At 40.4% G+C, this 21062-nt stretch overlaps 1 protein-coding gene and 1 long non-coding RNA gene across 3 annotated transcripts in view; one reads left to right on the top strand and one right to left on the bottom strand.

Moving 5' to 3' along the window:
* LOC140003186 (uncharacterized) overlaps positions 1–14648 on the top strand; it is a 36743-nt gene extending 22095 nt beyond the window's left edge. Inside the window, exon 2 of the long non-coding RNA XR_011811376.1 lies at positions 9876–14648. This is a non-coding gene — a long non-coding RNA (uncharacterized lncRNA). The remainder of the gene's footprint in view (positions 1–9875) is intronic.
* The window catches only part of SPATA16 (spermatogenesis associated 16), a 93831-nt gene that overhangs the window by 16233 nt on the left and 56536 nt on the right, over positions 1–21062 (bottom strand). For both annotated transcript variants that reach the window (XM_072042476.1, XM_072042475.1), the window contains exons 6-9: positions 10854–11001; positions 7491–7637; positions 7166–7278; positions 633–797 (exon numbers count right to left, since the gene is read on the bottom strand). In XM_072042476.1, coding sequence (XP_071898577.1) covers positions 633–797; positions 7166–7278; positions 7491–7637; positions 10854–11001 — 573 coding nt within the window. The remainder of the gene's footprint in view (positions 1–632; positions 798–7165; positions 7279–7490; positions 7638–10853; positions 11002–21062) is intronic.

A 21062-nucleotide genomic window follows, 5' to 3' on the forward strand; every position in this document is an offset into this window, starting at 1 on the left:
ATGTGTAAAATGTGCCTGAACATGAGCTCCATCCCTCCATGTCAGGAAACCGAGCAGCCTTGTGGAAGAATAACCATGCACTTGCAGCACTTTCTAGTCGCAGGTTATTGATGCATTATCACGCTGGTAATGACCCCGGTCTTGCCACAGCCCTGCTTGCATCACTGCCCTCACTTTACAAGGGGAGAGCCTGCTTTGTTCAGAGCCAGGGAGAAAGTTGTAGATGGAGCTGGGAACAAAAGTCTTTTTTCCTCCTTTCTCCCCTGTCTTATGCTTTAACCAGATTTGGCCTGCTTTGCTGCAGGTGGCTTCTGATGTTAGGTATCTTAACGTAGCACAATCTGAATAATTGCAATCATTTTCCCAGACTGATTCGGGCAGGTTTGGGGGGAAAAGAAGAGGTTTTAAAAATATGCCTACAGATGAGTCATGCTGGTTCTGTAAAAGTCATCCTTGCAGGTGATTAGCATCTCAGACAAGGCACTGCAGCAGGATTTTAAAACTACTTCAGGTCCACACATTCAAAAAAATTACTTCCAGAGAAAATTGCAGCGTAGCACTCTGCCCCAACCCTTCCCTCCCTACCTTCCTGCCTGCAAAAGCCAAAACAAGGATTAGAAATGAATGCTCACCAGTTCAGCATCCTGCTGACTGATGTCCTGCAGATAGGGAATGGATGCTAGCTCAGCCATCGCTTGATTAATCACCTGGGACTGTTCCGTGACTTGCTGCAACCGGCCGAGGATGCTGGCGTAATGCAACTTCTCTATCACACGTGAACACGCACAGAAATTGTCCTGTTCTCTCAGGAAAAGCAAGTGGGTTAGAGGAGAGTCACAGAAAACACACTTATCCTTTGAGTCTTATGCCTTGAGGCTTATCTTCATATATATTTACGCTGGTAATACTATAAGCAATATGGCATCCAGCACCTTTAAGATAATGCTTTTGACAATCTTTATAGAGGAGAAAAATACTTTCTTTCCACAATCTCTCTAGTCATACTAGAAAAATAAATATGTAGTCATAATATATGTGAAAGGGAGAGAGCAGATAACAAACATGAATGCAATTTTCTCATTTGGAAATGGCTTTTCAATAATCCCCTCAGTTAAATATTATCTGACTTTTATGGATTGCTTTTAAAGTTTCAGTAAAGAGGTTGAGGAAACCATGCAATGGCTAAGCCTATGGTTTGTTTGCAGACTAGGGAAATCCATAGTTTTCAAATATACAACCTTGAGGAGCTAAAACCTGCAGAGGTGGTCTCTGATCCTCCAGGCACGTGGTAAATTTTAAGTATGTGCATACAGAAACTCAGCCAAGTGCTTGCATAAAATCTCAGCACCTGCTGAAGCGTTTGATGGATGGCAGCCCTACTACCATATTTTCAAAAGTGTTCTGATGCCAAAAATGCAAATGAGCACCCTACTGAGATTTTCAAAAGCAATTTGGCCTAGATTCTTGACAAAATGTAGCCATTGCTTATCTGAATGCTCAGCCATTCTGAGTGAAATTTCCATTCATCTAATCAGGGTTGTGAATGTATTTAAGTGCCTGAAATTGCAAGTATTGGCATAGATTTTCAAAAACACTTCTAGTATTTTTAGCAGACCTTTGTTCTGGCAGTACCATATGGTGGCGTGTTGATGCTGCCATTTACATACGCTTTGGTTCCCAGGTAGCTGATTCTAGGTCCCATTGTACAGTGAGCAGGGCAAATGGAATTGAATTAAATTTATTTTCCCCCAAATAGTGTCCTGCCTTTAAGATCAACTTCTCTTGACAAAGAATCTCGAATTTTTGATCTGATCTTGATTTTGGTTTTGCAGAAATTTGCACTGGGAAAGCATCAAGTGGTTATAGAAATCATTACCAAAATGACTAAGAACATCATTCTTATATAAAATTTGAGTATTTAATAGCAATACTTTTTTTCCTTTATTTATGGAAGCATTTTTATCCCTTTTAATATAATATATAGCATAATTGTAAAGTAATATAAAATAAAAGACCATACTTTGGAGACTGCTGTCAGGAATTCAGCTATAATCTATGAGGTCCAGATATGAAAGCAACTGAGAAAGGAAGAACTGAGCCAATGAATTTCCATTAGCACCAGACGCTGCACAGGGAAGAGGAGCTCTGGTCAGCAGTTCTTTCAGTATTGCAGATAGCTCCAGTCAGCTGTGTTTGGAGAGGTTAATTTAAACCCAAGTATCACGGAGCAGAGATGCCAGCACGGTAGAAGATACCTCTTTTGAGAGAAGTGTGGTTTGATTAGTCTATTAATGAAAATGCCAAGAGCTTATTATTTTTCTCAATAAACATAATGGAGGGCTAAATTCTAAAGAGAGTAAACAACTGAAAAGGGAAGGGGGGATAAAAGATGATGATAACAGAAGGACCATTGTGTATAAATAGGTACAAGTAATACCGGGGTGGCAATTAAGCTTCTTATAATTCAGGTCGAAGGTCTTCGGTGTGCTACAGCAAGAATAGAAATATCAGAAAGCCCAGCTAGTTCTAAGGCAGATTTTACTCAATTTATGAGCAGGATATTATGTGACACAAGGATGTATAATAGGAGGTGATTTGACTTGAGGAGTCAGGAGAGCCGTTCGGTCCTACCTTCTTGTGAACTTCTGTTGACCCATCTCTAAGAGGGGAGACCAAGACAACTTGCTTACAAACTATTTTTATCACTTGAAAAGTCCTTTTCTGTGGGTCTGACCTAGCAGTCGTTGGATACATTAGGAAGGAAAAGGATTTCTGTGATCTCTGATATGTGAAATTGTAAGTCTGACACAGTCTAGTTAGTATAGCAATAGAGCAAGGAAGAAAATGGAGCCCTGTCTCCAACTAATCATCGGTGTGTGAAAGCCAGATAGCTGTGTCTCCAGAGACAGCTGTGCACATTAAAATAAGGAGAAGCAATCAGTTAATGAGATAGAGAAAGAGGGCTCTTATCAACATAAAATAGACAAACAACATTTTAGATACAGCAAAAGGTTTTTCCCTGCTATTCTTGAAATCCACCCAAAACATTTTGTGTAAGCATTGAGAAATAAGCATATTGAGTCATCAGCTGCAAAAGCAGGTAGAAATCCTCTCTCACCATGATGTGTCTGTTGGGGGCTTCTCCAATGATTAAGAAAGTAAAAGCAAAAAGAAAAATTTTTTTTCCTTACTTGACTCCCCAAAAAAATATGAGAGCACATCACATAGCTATAGGAAACAAACTGGGTACCTGTGCCAACAGGTACTCTGTGGACATAGTGATACTATTTAAGTTTATATTAGGTTGGAAGTAAATAAATAAATAACCAACATCAGTTTTTGTTTTTGTTTTGTTTTAAAAAAGGGGTACTAGAGAAAGTTGAACATTGTCAGTGGTGGTCTTTCAGTGACAATGAAAAATGTAGAAAGAGACAGTAAATAACTGCTATCAGGAGAAAAAATTCCACAGGGAACTGAACCACATGATGAGAATTACATGAAGTATAGCAGAATTCAAGGGGCTACTAAGCTGCAGTAAAAAAATTATAAAGTGGCCAAGCAATCAGATGAAGCTGAAACCAGCTCAGGAAGGTGCAGTGAAGGTTAAGTAAAGAGCAAGCTTAAATGTTTCTCAAAAAATTTCTTTGGTGAGAAAGAGTTGGCTCATTTAATAATGTGTCCCTTTGTGTACTGAGAATTTTGGGATGCAAGCTCCACCTTTTGCTTTAATCTGTTCCTAAAAAAAAAAGGAGTCATCGCTTATGCCACTTCTATTCATAAAGATGAATTCCTGAGTACCAGGAATGATAAAGAAAAAGCAAAGCGAAGTGGCTGGTCAGCCTAGATTTAAAGCAGCATCTGTCATATCCAACACACGTGGCGTGTGTTACTATCATCTTTAAGTGCACCACTTTGCAAAGGTCTGGGGTGTGCCCAGTAGTTCTTGACAATTGTGGCATCTTTACTGCTACTTTTCAGCTCAAAATCTGAATGAGGTTCTGCCTTGCAAACAGCTCAGTAGTGTATTGCAATAACAAGCAGGAAAATCCATCATCATGTTTCTTTAATGCCCTTGGTATGCTCCAGAAAATATGTATGCTGAAATCTGAATGTAGTAAACACTTTCCTTCTATTAAAAAATAGACATCAAAACAGTGAGATCTGTAAGTGTACGCATCATGCTGTGAATCATATGGTAGGTTTTGCTCACCTTTATGAGATCAGCAGTCTAATAAGCCCCTCTGGCCACTGTTTCTCCTATAAAGTAGCATCATGTGCCACCGACACGGGACTACAGGAGGAGAAAGGCAAACTTGGTGCGCACAAAGCAGCAGAAATTACCCCAGTGAAATCACTTGATAGAATAACTACTTGTCATTGCTGGTAATCTTGGTTGCAATAACAGTAGCTGCAAGTCTGACTGATACCTTTTTTTTAAGGCAAATAAAATAACCTTTCTGTCATGGTCTGTGTTTCTGGGCAGCTGAGGCTTGTGGGGTTTTACCACCCGCAGCAGACAGTACACAGGGGCCAGACTGCTGTGTCCTCTCTCACTGCCCTTGTTTTGCAATACATAAATGTCCTTTTGAGTTAAATGGGACTGGCTGTTCTTTATGAAGATGAGAGGGCAAGTGAAAAATGCTCTGCTTTTTTTAATCATTAGCTTCATGTCCTACCAACAGTGGCGCGTGTACAAATCATATAATTAACTGTAAGCTGTGTAGCTGCAAAACCGAGGTGGCAGAACTGACTTATATTAAGTGTGTTGCCATTGCTTAATAAGCTCTGCTTTAGCACTGAGATGCTTCTGTGAAAAAAAAATATCTGATTAGGACAAGCATTTTGGATTGCACATTTGCAAATGAAGAAGAGGGTAGAAAGGAAAATTAAAAATAAACACATTCCCTTATTGTCTTAAAGTAAGTTGTAATACTAATCCCTGTATCTGAGGTTTGTCTTGCAGAAGTTTTAAATTTAGTTTGTGTGACGGATAGCTGGTGGAATCATATTTCTAGCTTGAAGAAAATTTTGGAATACTCTCAAGGAAGCAAAAGTGGCTAAATCTCTGCCAGGTCCATAAAGAGATTTTAATCACCAGTAGCAGAGCAGTTCTGGCTCTGTGCCTATCTGCATTATCAGGTATAATTCGCTTTGTCATTTTACTCTTTGGGTCAGAGGTTCTGTCTTGCCCAGACTATTTCAGTGCTACGAAAACTGAAGGGATAGTGAATATGTTCCTACCAATAATGGATGTGGAATTGGCAGCTGTTTGTTCTAACTCAGTGATGATCTTTTCTGTCTTGGGGTTTTTCTCTTCTCTCTCCAAGCTCCCATGCTGGTGCCCTGGTGACTGGTTATAAATCTGTTGGAGCACGGTTCAGACCTATTACCCTGTTCTGCCTTGGGCAGACCTTGCCCAAACCACCTGGCTGCTATGCTGACCTCCTTGAAAAGAAGGCAAGTTTGCTGCTGGCTTGTGATGATGGGATTTCACCCTGTATTTTTGGGAACCTTCTTCTGTTTCAGCAGGAATATTTAGATGTCTGAGGTGGCGTCCAGAGCTGGTAGAAAATATTACTGTGTAGGAGCAGTGTAAATTTATACAGCTAGTGGGGACTGGCTTGAGCAATCCCAGCATACCTCTCTGCTCTCATCTCTTACGAAAGTTTTTCTTTTCCCTATACCCTGGATGCCAGATACCATGTGTCTCTGTTCAAACCATGTGGTCCTGTTCCTCCAAATTCATTTATAGAATAGGATAGTTTTAGGGAATCTAAAACATATCACTTTTCAGATTTTTTTCTCTTCCTGATATTCTTTGGAGATTGAATAACTGCAATACTGGCACCTCATATCTGAAAGCTCTACATTATACCAAAATAAAGAACTGTGGGGCCATAAACCACACAAACAGACAAACAAACCCTGGAGTTTTACAGGAGCTTTGATAAGGACCAGGGTTTTATTCTGTACCCAGTATCCAGTCCACTATTTGTGTATTCCCCTAGCTTTGTAGATGTTGAAGTGCAATGCACATGGCAATAGCAGATATTTTACTTTCCCAAAGATGCTTTTCCTACCAGCCTGCACATCAATAACCCGGGCTTTTGGTCATCCAAGGGAAGCATCGCATGGCTTCAGGAAAGAATAAGAAAGAAGCACCTGTGTGATTCCTAGTGGATGTGTGCCCTCAGCCTGCTCCACCTGCCTCACACTGAAGAAGATGCTTTATGAGTGCCCATTTTGGCAAAGCACTAAGCACCTTTACCTCCCACTAAGCCTGTGAGTTCAAGCACTTACTGTTTCAGCAGCTGCTCTCCGAGAATAAAGGAGACATAGATCCCCCAAATATCTAGCTAATGTTTCTTCCTTGCTAGGAGTTGCTAAGTAGCAGTTTTTGTCAACCTCCTATCTGGTATCAAAGCCTAAGAATATAAATCCTGTGATTTGCTAAGACACCCCTGATGAGGAAATGGCTCCGATTCCTTCAACATACAGAAAACTAAAAAAACTGTTATTGCTAGGGAAAAAGCATTAACATTAGCATTTACAATCTGGGGAGGAGAGGCTTCTTCCACTTATTTTCAGGAGAATAATTTAAGAATTGAATTAAAACAGTCTAGTCTACATGCAAATTTGATTTTTGACCTTTTGTGCTAATCAAAAGCCATGGTGCTAAAAAGCTGTGTACATTATTGCAGAAAGTATGGACTAGAATTAACTAATATACCTTCAATATGTTTGCAACAGATTTGAAGGTTATTTCACATACTTTACTACATAGGGATCAGGATCTAAATCACTAGAAATACTTCAAGTAGCAATTATTAACTCTTGATGGAGAGCCTTGTGATAAGTGTAGAGTATTATGGGTATTAAATATACAGAGTAGTTTTGGTGGTTATGTGAAGTAGGGATATAATAGGCCATAAGGGTTTGAGAAAATTGTATGCAAAGTGATTTTAAACTGGGTACACTTAAACAATTACGGCTTCTTTTAAAAAGTACCTAAAACCCAACTGATCTCTATTCCTAGCACAATTAGCTGAGCATTTCTGGAGTATGAGCAAAATGACCTACCCACCAAAAAGCAAACATCTTTCACATGCACACTGACTTCTGCTGCCACACACATGAGAAAACATTAAATGAAGTTTATACTCACTGTTAATTTGGTGCTTCTTATAAAATCCATGACTGGCATGATCTTTTTCCCAACGGTCTCCCAATGTCTTCTTGATTCTTCTTCAGTGATAGGACTGAAAGGTGCTTTCTGGTCTAAGAAATGAAATCACAAACTGTGTACTGTTTTTTCATGTACATTTTGCATAGAGGATCTATCAGGATGATGGGTAAACTACAGGATTCTGATGGAGTCAGAGATTCAGGCACAGATAAATGGGTCCTGAGAGATCCCTGGTCCCCCTCATTCAGCAAGGATTGAGGAGGTCACCCCTGAGCTATCACATCTATTAAGCAAGTTGGCGTACCTGAAAAGATTGGCAGTTTTCTACTTGACAGCTTTTCCAATATTTTTCCAATGTGTTTGTTTCTGAAGCCCAGAGTTAGTAAGTACTGCTGGGGAGGAGGAGAAGACCACTCAGTTGTCTGTGGCAAAATATGAAGTCCATGAGGATCTGGAATATGAAAATGAAAATAATTTCCGCTGTTATATTTCTTTTCAGTTGCAATAGATGCTACCTTTTTTTGGAGGAAGATACAGGAAGTCTAAGAAGGAATGAAATGTAATCCAAAAAGATTGCCAAAACAAAGGTGACCAAAAAAACCTATCCAGCTGTCAGTGGGTTTTGAAATTCTGGACTTTGCAACCTGTTCCATCAGCAGCTTAAATTTTGCTGATACATTGGATAAGACAGGTTCTTTCTGTTATTACTCTTTTCAGTGCTGATCATCCAATGCATTAATAATTCAACTCTTCATGAATGTAAGATCCTTTTTTTTAAAACTGTGAAACAAGCTGAAGTTCCCCGAATTTATAACGTTTGATTTTCTACAGCTGTGGGCTTTTACCATCACCGCCACCATAGTCCCAGGCTATGTTTGTGCTGTGGCAAAGTTTCTGATGCCCCTGCTGAAAAGCCAGCATATCTGGCTGCCCTGACCTGAGTTAGGACAGATGCTCAGAGAAATTGCATAAACCAGCTTTGCTTGGGGAACTAGACCAGCCCTTTCCTTCCTCTCCTTCCCCTGCAAAAAATAAACCTAGATTGAATGTCAGTGTCACTTTTCACAAAGGAGTGCTCTGTTTTCAGTGAGCTCTGCTTTTAAGATGCCAGGCTGCGCGGTCACAGTGACAAATGGAGAACCCCCTTCAGAGCTCCCTGGACTTACCCGTACATAAATCAAAGCGAGTGGACCTGATATTTCCCTTGCAGCATGCTCGGCTTCTGATGGATTCTCAATTTTGAAACAAACTGCATTGTGCGCTTGTATTTAAATGTGTGTCTGCTTCTCTTCCTTGGCAATAAGGAAAACTTTGAAATCAATTCAGTCCTTGCATTATAGCAGAACGTGGACTAAAGTTGGATGAGTGATTGCTACGGAACGGGAAGGTTATTTAAAATAACATGTTCGTGATGTGCCTGGTATTTCAAACCCACTGTTAAAAGGGGGATTAGCTCATACTTGTAATTTCACCTATGTGAGATATGGACCTGCAGATTGAATGCTTGGTAGTACAACACCTACAATCACCTACAATGGGTACAACTTTTTCCTTGTTTTTTTTTTTTTTTTTTTTAATTTAATTTAATTTTATTTTTTTTGGGGGGGGGGGGGGGGGGGATAGGTCTGGATAGATAAGCTAAGAAACCACTACTACTTCAGTTGACTTCAGGTAATACCCTTGTAAGTTACCTCAGTGTTGAGGCCAAGAAAAGTTCTCTCTGAGAGGGTTTCCAGGACACAGAAGAGGGAGGTCAGGAGACTCCTGCCCGCATGAGGACCATCATGAAAACTGTGTGGCAGCCCCTGGGGCTCTCAGTCAGCACCTCCCACACACTGCAGTCTCAGAACCCTGACACCCTTTTTTTTTTTCTTTCTTTCTTTCTTTTTTTTTTTTTTTTTTCTTTTGCATTGCTTAGAAGCAGAAACACAATATACACAGTTATGATCTTGGCTATCCCATTTAATTCCTAGAAACTAGTGATTCCAGGGCCTGCACTCAGAGAAACTTGCATAGGATTGAAGCAATTCTTTTAACCTACCGATTTTTGTAAACGAACACCCTTGAGTGCAGACCTGGCTCTATTCAATCTGTTTTATAATTGATTGAAGTGCTACAGGACCAAGCCCTTTCATCCTTTCATTCTTTCCTCCTTTTCTTTCTTGGTTAGGAGTGAGAAAATGCCTGGTGACACTTTCAGAAACATCCTGTAATTTATGAACACAACTGAATTTCAGTGCAACACTTGCACGCTTTTGCTGCTTATGTGCTTTTGAAAGTCTCACCCTTGCTATAAATTGAGGGAGTTATGTGAAATCTGAATTTATCTTTTTTTTCAAATCAGATTCAGGGAGTTTTATTTTATGCTCCCTTTAATGCCAATACTTTTGTCCCTGGAAACTCTCCACAAAGTCACATCAGCAAGTAAATGGTAGACAGGGACTTTACAACTTCCACGATAAATAAGTCCCATTTTTCCTCTTCAAAAAATCCCCGAATTACTGCCAGAAAACCAATGCATGGGTGCTCTGCAACTTGCAAAACATGATCTAGTTTTATACTGGTTTTCTAAAGGAAAATGAAATGAACAAGCCAAGTTTACTCGTGTTAAATATTTGCAGCTTTGTGTTAAAAACTTGGTTTCCCCAGTTCCCACTTGAATTCAGGCAGATGTTCTGTTTCTCCCCAGAGGTGCAATGTGTGCTGTTCTGGAAGCCGTATTCTCCTGCAGAGTGGTGGGCTCAGCAGGTGCTGCCGTTGGCTCCGACCCCGGTGTAATTCTCATGGGGAGCTGGCATATGGCAGCTCTTCGAACCGCCCCGCGGGAAGCGGCCACGAGGAGTGAGCTACAGGTCTCGTTGGTGTGATGAAGACAGAGACCACCCAGAATTTGACCTGGGAAATGTACATTTCCTCTTATGTTTTTCAACCACCAACTGAGCCAAGTTTTATCAGAGTCAACCGCGTTCCAAGTCACCAGGTTAATGGTGTAGGAAATGCCTTTTATCCTCCTGCCTCTCCTCTGGCAAAACGTCGTGCCCATTCCTCTTGAAATAAAGCTGTGGTCACCAGAATTTAAATGTCTGTTTACTCCAGGAGATGCTACTTGACTTCAGTCCTCCGGGAGACAACAGGCCCCTCGAAGCCCATGTTAACGCTGGATACTATTTGTCTCCAACAGCCCAAAGGAAACCTATTCCCATCCCTGCAGCTGAAACGCTCCCAAAGGTGACAATCCCTTCACTAGTGCTCACAGAAAGGTGGATATTTTTGGAAAACAAAGGGCCTGCTTTGGGGGCAGTTACTGATGGGAAGCCAGAGAGATGGGAATGAACCTGGGCCTCGCTGTTGCCACAAGACACTGCAAAAGTGCCTCTGAACAAAAGAGCTCTTGCAATAATGAAATTCAACAACTGGAACACGAGGCTTCATGGATAAAAATAGTCTTTGTGGGGATTTACAGTGTAAAGTCTGTGCTTTGCCTAAGTACTGATTTGATTACCTAAATCATGTACAATCATACAGCAAATCTCAGAAGTTAATTTTCCCCCACAGAAGTGCAGACATTTAAAGACTCAAGCTCCAGACTCTCTCAAGCTCCTTTTAAGTCAGCCACACACAGGCAAACAGTATGCAGTGCTTAACAGCATATGAAATCTGCTCTTACCTGTATATATGTGCTCCACATAGTCAGGGTGCTTTTTAGCAAATGTGTCCTTTATCTTGTCAGTTTTGTCAACCTTGATTTTTTTCACAAATGGTGTGTACATGACCGAAAAAGATTCTTCTCTAGTGATGGCTTCTTCAATCATAGCCTAAAGTGAAAGAAATGATATGTTTCATGTTGGTTAACGGCTAGTTAAAGGAAAAAAAAAAAAGAAAGGAAAATAATTACTTTCACAGATGATATTTTGCCTTTAATAATTGCACAGTCATGCAAAGATAACATATTTTGGTCTTGAATATTAATTAGAAGAGAATTTAAATTAGTTCCAGAAAACACTGCCTATCTATACTCAGAAAATCAATTTAATGGAGAAAGAACATTTGTAAACAGTTTTCAGTGCAGCAAGCCTATGTCTTCAATGAGGAGAAAAGTATTAGATAAATTATCTTTTAGATGAAAAGAAAAAGTGATTCTATGCTCTCTGAAGGTCACATCTTTCATCTGAGGGTTTTATTCAGTCCTTGGGAGCTGGTTAAACAATACTAAGCATTCATATTACCCCTTGGGTTGGCATGAATCAAACACTGTGTCTATACGGAATATTAGTCTTAAAATATTGCATTCAAACACCATTTGCATTAAGAGTAAAATTCACTCCTGTGCGGAGGGCAACACGAAGCTTATGAACCTTGTCATCCCTTAAAAATGACTCAAATGATGCATTGTGCTGGCTTTATTCGGGGACACGGATTTCACACTCAGTGGACCCCAATGAACTGGCGTTGGAGCTCCCTGGAGGAGCCACCAGCCTGTAAACTCTGTGCTCTCTATCGATCAGTGCAAGCGAGGTTCAGCTGTGATTCCTCCTGGGTTGGGGTTTCTGTAAGACCAAATTGAGCTCTGCTTTGGCTGTGTTTGTTGCTAACAAAGATTTAGTCTTCCTGACATGGACAGTCCTTTCTGGAAACTGGAAAAGCTGTAAGACTTAGTTATTTTGTCTCAGCAAAAGCATGAATGGGGTTAATAGAGACAATAATAACACAAGTTTAACAGAGGTGATCAGAAAAAGATGAGAGAAGACGTGTGTACATGGCACTAAGGACCATGCTTTAGTGGTGATCTTAAAAGTCTTTATCAACCTAAATGATTCTATGATTCTATGATAATATATATCTCTATATATATCTTTAACAAAGCGTATGGATCTCCTAGATTGCAGAAATTATCAGAATGGGATTAGTTTGGTGTTTTATTGACAAGTCCTCTCTTGCTCCTTTGTTTTGTTGTGTATTCTGGCTAGTTTGGCAGCCATTTTCTAATCTGGATGAATATGAGTGTGTGAATGTGATTTTGGGTGTATCCATACATTTCAGACATAAAATATATGGAGTGAGGCAGTGAGATGAAACTTTGAGTGGTTGGGCCAGACAAGGTCTGTATTCTGCAGGATTTGGGGAATATTTTTACTGGTATTTGTCTGCAAACTTCACTTTTGCCTCTGTCACCCTCAAGACCAGTTCAAAGTCACACCTATAATGTCTTTGCGTTACTGTGTACCCATGGCTGCTCTGTACCGCATGCAAATACTGACTAGCTCAGAGGGCAGCAATGGCAAAATGTCAGCCAAAGGGAAAAAAAAAATAGATCTGCAGTTTCTGGTCAATACTGCTACTGAAGGTATTATTATTACCCAAGAGCATAATACCCTGGACATAAGACCCTGGACATAGATGCTATTTGTTTTATTATCCTCTTGGATTTTTATGGGCTAAAGACTTTAAGGACATAAAACTTTAGCCCATAAAAACTTTGGAGCAGAAAACTTTATATGATGAAATCCCTATGGACTTTGCTCCTTAAGCCTTTATGCACTGAAGTCCGTACCCACGGATGAGTATCTGGCATCGTGTCCAGGAAATGGTACTGCCTGTAGAACATTGTCTGTCATATCGTACACAGTGCAGTTACTCAAGATGCAGCCAAACTTTGGAGATATTTGCAAGAGCTCCAATGGGCTTTGAACAGAGCCCTTGGAGAGAGGATAGGACAACTGTTTTTTCCCATTTGCATGTGTTTTGGTGTCTTTCAACGTGAAGGAAAGGGCCATCTCTGCGATGTCCCCTCAGATACATCAGCGAGAACTTTGCTGTTCTGACCATGTGGTGGTGAAGTGCCAGGCTCTTTGAGAGCCTGGGGATGGCAGGTAAGAATGGGGACAGCAGGTAAACTGATGAAGTTGATAAAGAAAAATAATTTTTTTTGGCATATCTTGCAAGTGGAATCTGCAGTGATATCTCATCACATGCTGTTACACTCCAGACTTAACTCCAGCAGGGTCAGAAAAAATAAAGGCCTTGAGAAGACATTAAACCAGAAGGAGCTCCTCTCACAACGGTCAGCAATGGAAGGACTGTGCTTGACATGAGTCCACCAAATGTGCTGGTTTACCTCAGCAGTGGACAGCATCTATTGCTTCAGTGAAGATGCAAGAAGTCTCTTCAGAAGACACTGCAGAATAATCTGATGATAGGGAAGATTTCTTTTTGTACTTGCGGGACTGACTCACTCTCTGTTATGTCAGGAGGTTTATATCCCTGTTTTGGAAGTGTGGGGAATCAGAGAACTTCTGCTGAGAAACCATCTGGAGACAAAGTGTCTCAAGGAGTATTTATATTGTCAGCACTTCTATTAAAATACCAGTTAATTCTTTCATGAAACAGAAGCATTCACAAGGTTTGAGGGATGTATATTGCTATCATGAGATTAAAGAGTCAGAAGACATTCCTAAAGAAAAAAAAAAAAAAGCTTTGAGCAAGAGTTTAAGCATATATTTGACCCAACATCACGTAGCCCTCTTCTCTGAGCAATTGGTTCTGCAATATCCTTATACTCTACCGTATTTAGTAATGTTAAATTTCACAGGCCTTTTAATAAAAGCTAAGCTTTAGCCTAAACAATCTTATATTGTCCCTTCAATACCCACTAAAATTCTCTTAAGAGCTCATAACACAAATAGGTAGATGCATAAGAAACAATGCTTTCCCATGCCAATCCTTGTGATTGCAAATGATGTAACTACTTCAACACTTTATGAAGCTTTTGCCATTTTGCCTGCTTAGAGCAGACAAAGCATAGAAAAAGAGAAATGGCACTGTAGCAGCAAATTCTTTGTAACAGTGACAGTAGCTGTCTCTGCTACAGTCCCTAACCTTAATCCTCTTTAAATACAGAAAGGTTTAATTTGGAAAATCCAATTATCTTGACATCTAGAATTAACCAAAAATTTAGATATCTTTCTAGTGCCTTATCTTGCAGCTGCAGTGCATACTCTGCTACTGTCTCATTTACATTACAGCAGGAATTGATGCTTTTATTGATGATTTTTATTAATGCAATGATATCAGTCAGGGTAAAGCCATTAGCCTCTTCTACGAACTGCTTCCACTCTTAGGCTGGTAGTTAGAATTATGGGTGCACTGTGGTGCAACCTATGTGCTTTTCTCTATATCTTTCCAACCATAAAGCAGTATCTGGCAGCCCTGCCACTAAGTCTGTTGCTGTTGTGATATGAATATCTTCTCACCAGCATGATCTTCTTACATTAGTATTTTTTTTTTTTCTGTGGGAAAAATAAGTAGAGGGAATGCCAGAGCATATCCTTTTTCTCGATATGTTTATGGTATGAATAAATCATGTATTATACAATAGATGAGAACTTTCTGCTTATCTGCCGTGTAATGCCTCCCCATTAATGTAGGTCACATCAAATATCAGCTTATTTAGGTTCTTAAGTTATTAACGTATTTAAGTCTCTGTGAGCTATTTTGCATGCAGTACATTCTGAAAGTGGATTTGCAGAGTGCCACAGCCATAGCCCTGTGTATGCTGCCGAGGTCTGAAAGGCAGAGGCAGACGTATTGCAGATGGGTTACCTTAGGCTTCATGATCTGTTTGATTTTCCAGTAAGTATCTCTTTATGTTTTGAGAGAGAAGAAATCCATGCTTTATATCCTGCTAAAGAGATCATTGCTCATTAAGGAAATATCCCAGAACACATAAAGTATGGAAAAAGCTGGAGGCTGCTGTTGAAACTCCTTGTCCGTGATGCTGGCAGGTGGGAAATCAGGGACCGAGCATGAATGTGGATGAATGTGGAAATACAACTCCAGTTTGAGGAAGATCTCTGCCCATGAGCCTGTCCGATCTCAGGACCTAACACACGTGAAGTGCCGCAGGAGTCCTCAGCTCTTATATCGCTCACCACCAGCTGGAGCTCTTAAATTTTCATCTCAGCATAGGGGTAAATGTGAAGGATTTCAGTTCTTCTTTGCTATGGTGGGGAGACCAGTGAAACAGAGCTGATATTTACTTTACCAGGCTGATCCAGACGCTGACAAGGCGAGCCCCTGTTACTGCCCAAATGATGGTTTGTTGCCACCTGTGGCTATCTCGCCTGTCTGCACCGGGAGCTCCAGCTCAGAGCCTCCCTGCAGAGCTGGCAGCTGGCCTGAGCGATGTGCCCCTGCTCCAGCTGGGGTGCTGCGGGTGGAGGCAGAGCAAGGCCAGCAGAGCGAGCCCTTTGATAGCCAGCACGAGCGATGTCCAGCACAAGCAGCGTTCGGCCAGCCAGCTAGCTGCTGTGCAGACACGCTTCCTTGGCATGATGGCACAGGCAGACACAAGTCTGCAATGGGGCAGCGGGGTAGTGGATGTGAAAATCAAAGAACAGCCCCTGTGGAGGTGCCTGTTATCCTCTACATGAAGCTATTGGACAAAACCACAGCTTTTATACAGCTTTGCTAATACTGTCACTTTCTTCAGGAGAAGAGATTTTTTATGGTGAGACATACCCTGATTCCAATTAGGTGGCTCACTGCCCCGGTGCTTGGAGCAGCAGAACTGCTTGTCCAGTGCCAGAAGAAGCCGTTCACCAGCTTCTTGTGGCTCCTGCTCTATCACGAATGGGTCACAGTTTAGCCAGCAGCTTTCTGTGTGAAGGGGTTTTGAACAGCTTTTGTAGCCTGGACTCAGGGAGACTTTAACTGAGACAGGCAGACCTAAAGGTTGAGCATCACCGAGAGCTTTATGCGAATGCAATTGGAGGCATGGGCTAACACCTGGATGCTGCATTGATCCAGGGATTCACGCATGTGCTTGAGAGCTAGGGAGTGGTCCTGGCAAGAAAACACTCCTGGGAGAAGTGGGGGTATTTGCTGTAGGGGCTTTCCAGGGCTTTTAGCAAAAGAAAAGGGAAAAAAGGAGGAATGGAAAGGAAAGAAAAAGGAAACCAAAATACAAAAACTAGCAGAAGGAGATGTCAGTCCTTCCTAGCACTGAGCTCAACATCTTTTGGGAACTTGACTTAAATTTGAAGAGATGAATCAGACAGCCAGAGATGGTGACTGATGTGGTTAGCCTGTAAAATGGACAGCACTGTTCAAAGGGGCAGCGAAAAATCATGCTTGAGTCATCGCAATGGCAAACTATGTGGCTGAATGGCTGCTAATTTAGTAGAAGACAAGTTGGCTGTATATAGAGATGTTTCTGAAAAGTGACTTTATCTCTTTTTGTGTGATGTCCTCTGTAGTTCTTCAAGAGCAGGTGCACAAATGGAAAGCCACATAACCAATAATGATCCTGGGAACAGCACAAACTCCTGTATGTAGCTTCATCTCCCCAAAGAAAGGAGATGGGGTAAAAAGAAAGGGAGGAGGATAATGAATGTGTAACTTCTTAAGGACCTGTGGAACCTGAAGGAACAATAAGGGCCTGAGAACAGCTCAAAATGGTTGGTTTTCTACGCTGATTTCTCAGGTTTCTTTTGTAAATCTTAAGGTCTGCTTTGCAACCCAGGAAAAACTAGAATGAATAGAGAATTGTGTTTGTCAGATACGCACACTACTTTTGAGCTGCCCCGTGGGTTTTTTAAATGGCACCAAGCTTTGTTGGCTAGGTTGTTCTTGTTGAATCTCTCTGAGGCACAATTTCTGGCCCTCTGTTAATAGTTAAAGCTCTAATTGGTTGATATTTTGCTTCATATTGGGATTTCAACAGCTACCAACTACGAGCAAGGTATGTACTTCCTATTACATTCAGCTGGTATTAAATAAATCCACCTTTCCTGAAATTAGAGACAATTAATCTATCTGTTTTAATAATTGTGACATTTAAACTAGTAAATTCTCTCAGCTTGTAAATATAAGTATGATTCAAGCAACAGTTATTCTACCTTCAATGATCTGGCACTAGAAAAATAGAAGTAGGTAGGAAATATATGGAGGTAGATATTATTAAAGAAGAAAGAATACAAGAAAAATGTTAAATTCCTTGGTTTTATACAGGCACAATTGTTCCTGGAATGGAAATATCAGCAATAACAAAAGCAATAGAAAGCTCTCAAATCTGTATCAACATGATAGAAACTCTCTCTTATGTTATTTGCCTTATCAATCTAGTTTTCAATTACTCCATATTTTAACTTGTGTACCTAAGAGTAGAATGAAGCTGCTTTTTACAGCTTGGGAGTTATGTCTTACAAACAGCATGTTTGAAAGCCAGAAAGGCTTTAATCCCTGCAATGGCATACATAGGATGAAGCCCTTTCTTCCCTGGAAAATATTAACAATTTTAGTTTTAGCAGGTTGATTAAGCTATGAGACAAAGGGAACACAGGGAATCCATGAAAGTGGTCAGTAGATGCACTTGGATTATCTGGATACCAGTGCAGCATCTTAAGAATGAACTGATTTTTCTGTTTATGGGCCAAAATATTTTTATTTCTATTTTTTTATTCTTTATCGTCTTCTGATGTGCTATACGAAGAAAATCATTACATCCTGATTTTCCGCCAGAAAATGTCAAGCTCAGTGATTCAAGACAAGTGTTGTCCTTCAAAACGGCCACTGATACAGAAGAGGGAGGATCACTTGTTTTTTATAAAGAGAAATGTTATAATGAGAAAATTAAAATTAATTCATAAGGCAGCAAAAAACTGCACAAACCTCTGAGACAATAAGGATTTACAGATATTAGACACTTAATTCTGCCTGTATACATCATAGTCATTGAACTCAGTGGGATTTTGCCCCAGATTTGATTTAGAGAAGGGACTTTTCTGCAGTGAAATGTGGCACAGCGTGATCTGCTGAGATAGCCTCAAGAATGAATGAAAAAGGCATATTCTCAGTGATATGATGGCCAGGCTGCCCAGAGAGGCTGCCTGTCAGCTCCTATCAGTCATCCCAGTAGCAGGACTGCAAAACATCCGTGCCTTTGCCAGCCTGGAAACCTGATGCTCCATCGCAGACATGGGTCAAGCATGAGCATGCAGGATGGCTCACGGGCCTCATCACGGGCTGAGGCTGCGGAGGACGTTCTGGCTGCTGAGAGCTTTCTTCTTTTAATGTTCTTGCCTGGGATTGTTACCCTGCAAGGTGTGAGATAAAGCTGAGCTCTAAAGAAGTTGACAGCGTTCATCGCTGCAGTGTAGGTGTTCAGCCACCCTGCAGGGCTGGGTGCCTTCTTTATCATTCGCTTTCTTGTGTGATCTGTGAATTGCTTTGTGCTTGCAGCAGCCCAGGTTTTTGAACTGGAAGCACCTGATGAGAGCAAAACAAATGTCTGAGTACCCAAACCTCCATGTCAGCCATTGCACGGAAGCTTCCTCTGTGACATTGAGTTTAACTGACAGAAATATTCTCAGGAACACAAGTTTGTTGGCACCCTGCGCAGCAGGCACAGGTCCAGTCTTGTCAATGTACTAAGAGCAGCTCTATGATGGCTGCAATCTTGGCCGAAATGCTAGGGTTGGCCTGGATATCTTTAAAGCTAAAAGCCCAGCTCACTGCAATGCAAATTAAAGGTCTCCATTTGCACTGTAGCGAATACACATAGGCTATGTCAGGGAATTAAAGCTTTTAGTACAAATGGTTATGGAGGTGTACAGACACGAGCCTGGAAGCTTAAAATGCTGTCAGAGGTTCTGTAGTTTCTGCAGCATATGCACTGCTGGTGCAACAGCAGTTAGTGTAAGACTCTGGGTGGATGGGAATAACTTTGGGTGTAAGGGCGTAGCGAATGCAAGATATGAGCCTTCAGTGTAAAATGGGCCACACGGTTTTCACAATGGAATAACAAAAGCAATTACATTTGTAGTGTGCTAGTGTGTTTGGTCTGAGATGTACATAAGCTGTGCAATATATTCACATTATCCTAAGACGTCTGCATCAGATATTGGTGAAATCAGTCTATGACTTCCAATATGTTTGCAAAGTTTGTCTGACAATGTTAGGCATTTGGTGACATTGTAGTATGCAGTGATCTATCTTTACTTGTGGAATGAAACACCTGAGAGATATCACACAGTTTTTAGCCAGTGGAAATAGTTAACAAAGGTGTGAATAGAACTGGACAGTTTGGAGATGGACTCTTTCTACGGAATGAAATATCTCCAGTCTATTGTTTGATTTGCTGTTCCAGCTGAGAAATATCACTGCCAACAATAAATAGGAAGCTTGCCTGACAATAATAATAAGTAGGTTTAAACTTTGTCTTGCTGCTACCACTGCAAATATCTACCATAATACATTTAATAACTTTCACATTATTATTTCATGCGATGAATTCTATTTATTCTAATATTTATTCTAATTCAGTATTTTTAATCTAAGAGACAATACACAAATCATCCAGTGCATATTCCATAGTGAGTTGTGAACAAAAGTCCATCCACCTGATTATATGTTAACTTGGAATGTATATTTTCCATCCACAGAATGAAATATTTTAAAAGATACTCAACAGAGGAAAGGTCTAGCTTACTGAATAATATTATACATTGCAAATTAGTTTTTCAGCTCTCATCAGCATTATACCTTTATCTCAGAGCAGAATGGAAGGCAAGTATTAATATTCAAAAACAACACAGGGCATTAGGTATTACATATCACTGTACAGAAACTCCAGAAATAGATGATTTACTTTAAAGGGGATAATCAAAGAAAGCTAATCAAAAAGCTAATCAAAAAGAATATTTAAAGCTGCCTTGATCATGATCCATAGGTACATATACAGGGAGCAGATAACAAGTGCTAGAGGATCTTTATGCTTTCAGAGATGAATGCGTAATGTAAATTGCTGGAAGTGTGGACTGAACAAGATCCCAGTTTCGGGAGGAGAAACAGGGAGAAATGGGGGCCATCCATGTAATACATCACCTTTTAGAAGGGATGTGGTAAATCTTCTGTTATTAAGCTATTTAAATGAGGATTTGATAATGTTCTCAAAAACAGTCTCAGCTTTGCCTCTCTTGGCACTGATGCATGAAGGTTGGGTAAAATTCTGTGGCGTTTTTATGCAGAAAGTCAGATAATTCATCAGCACGAGCCCATCTGGCCTTAAAAATCTGACAGTACAAGCCTTGTGGTGTGTCTAAGAGGAGGTACACAGTCACAGGGAACAGATCACTGCTGAAGAAGAAATGCGTAAGAGTTAATAATGAGGAGGGGAGAGATTTGGGGATTCTTTAAGAAGAGTGTTGAAGAAATAGGGCTCTTGGCGGTTGATGTCAGGGATAGAAGGAGTTCAAAGGAAAGTATAAAACCAAAATCAGGAGAAGTAAACCAAAGGAGATACAAGATAAAGACTGCTCTGAGCATGAGAAATAGATCAAGAGAGAAAAACAGTGATTTAGAAGTAGGATAAATAATAAAGAACTTCACAGATGTGAATTAAGGGCCTGAAGTTTTTCCAAAAAAGAAGTCAGTTGAAGGATTTGAGTGGCCTGTATGATGTTTTGAAGCTGTGAAAGAAGTAGAAGGCAGACTGTGAGGAGGAAAAGCCTTTTCCAGCAATGAAAAAAATAATGAAGAAACAAAAGTAGTCAATGACACACCAGAAGATTATATATATGACCAACTGATCAAAGCACAGAATGACAAATCTCTTCTAAAAATCTTTCTTTGGAAAAGTAAAAAACAAATGGTCCTGTTCACCATCTATTTCCTTCCTCCTCAAAAAATTTTGCTCACAGTTGTGAGCTAATGTGAGTGAGCTCTGGGGCAGAGGAGTAGTTAGCAAGAAAAGCGTGCATCAATAGCTGTTGCTTTGGTTACAAAGGCACATGAGCATGTATAGTCGTGACAAGTTATTTTCAGCTTTACAACATGAAATAGAGAGAATATTAATAAAAAAGATTATGTTACCTCTGCT

This window comes from Anas platyrhynchos, chromosome 9 (genome assembly GCF_047663525.1).
Source record: "Anas platyrhynchos isolate ZD024472 breed Pekin duck chromosome 9, IASCAAS_PekinDuck_T2T, whole genome shotgun sequence".
NCBI classification, from domain to species: domain Eukaryota; kingdom Metazoa; phylum Chordata; class Aves; order Anseriformes; family Anatidae; genus Anas; species Anas platyrhynchos.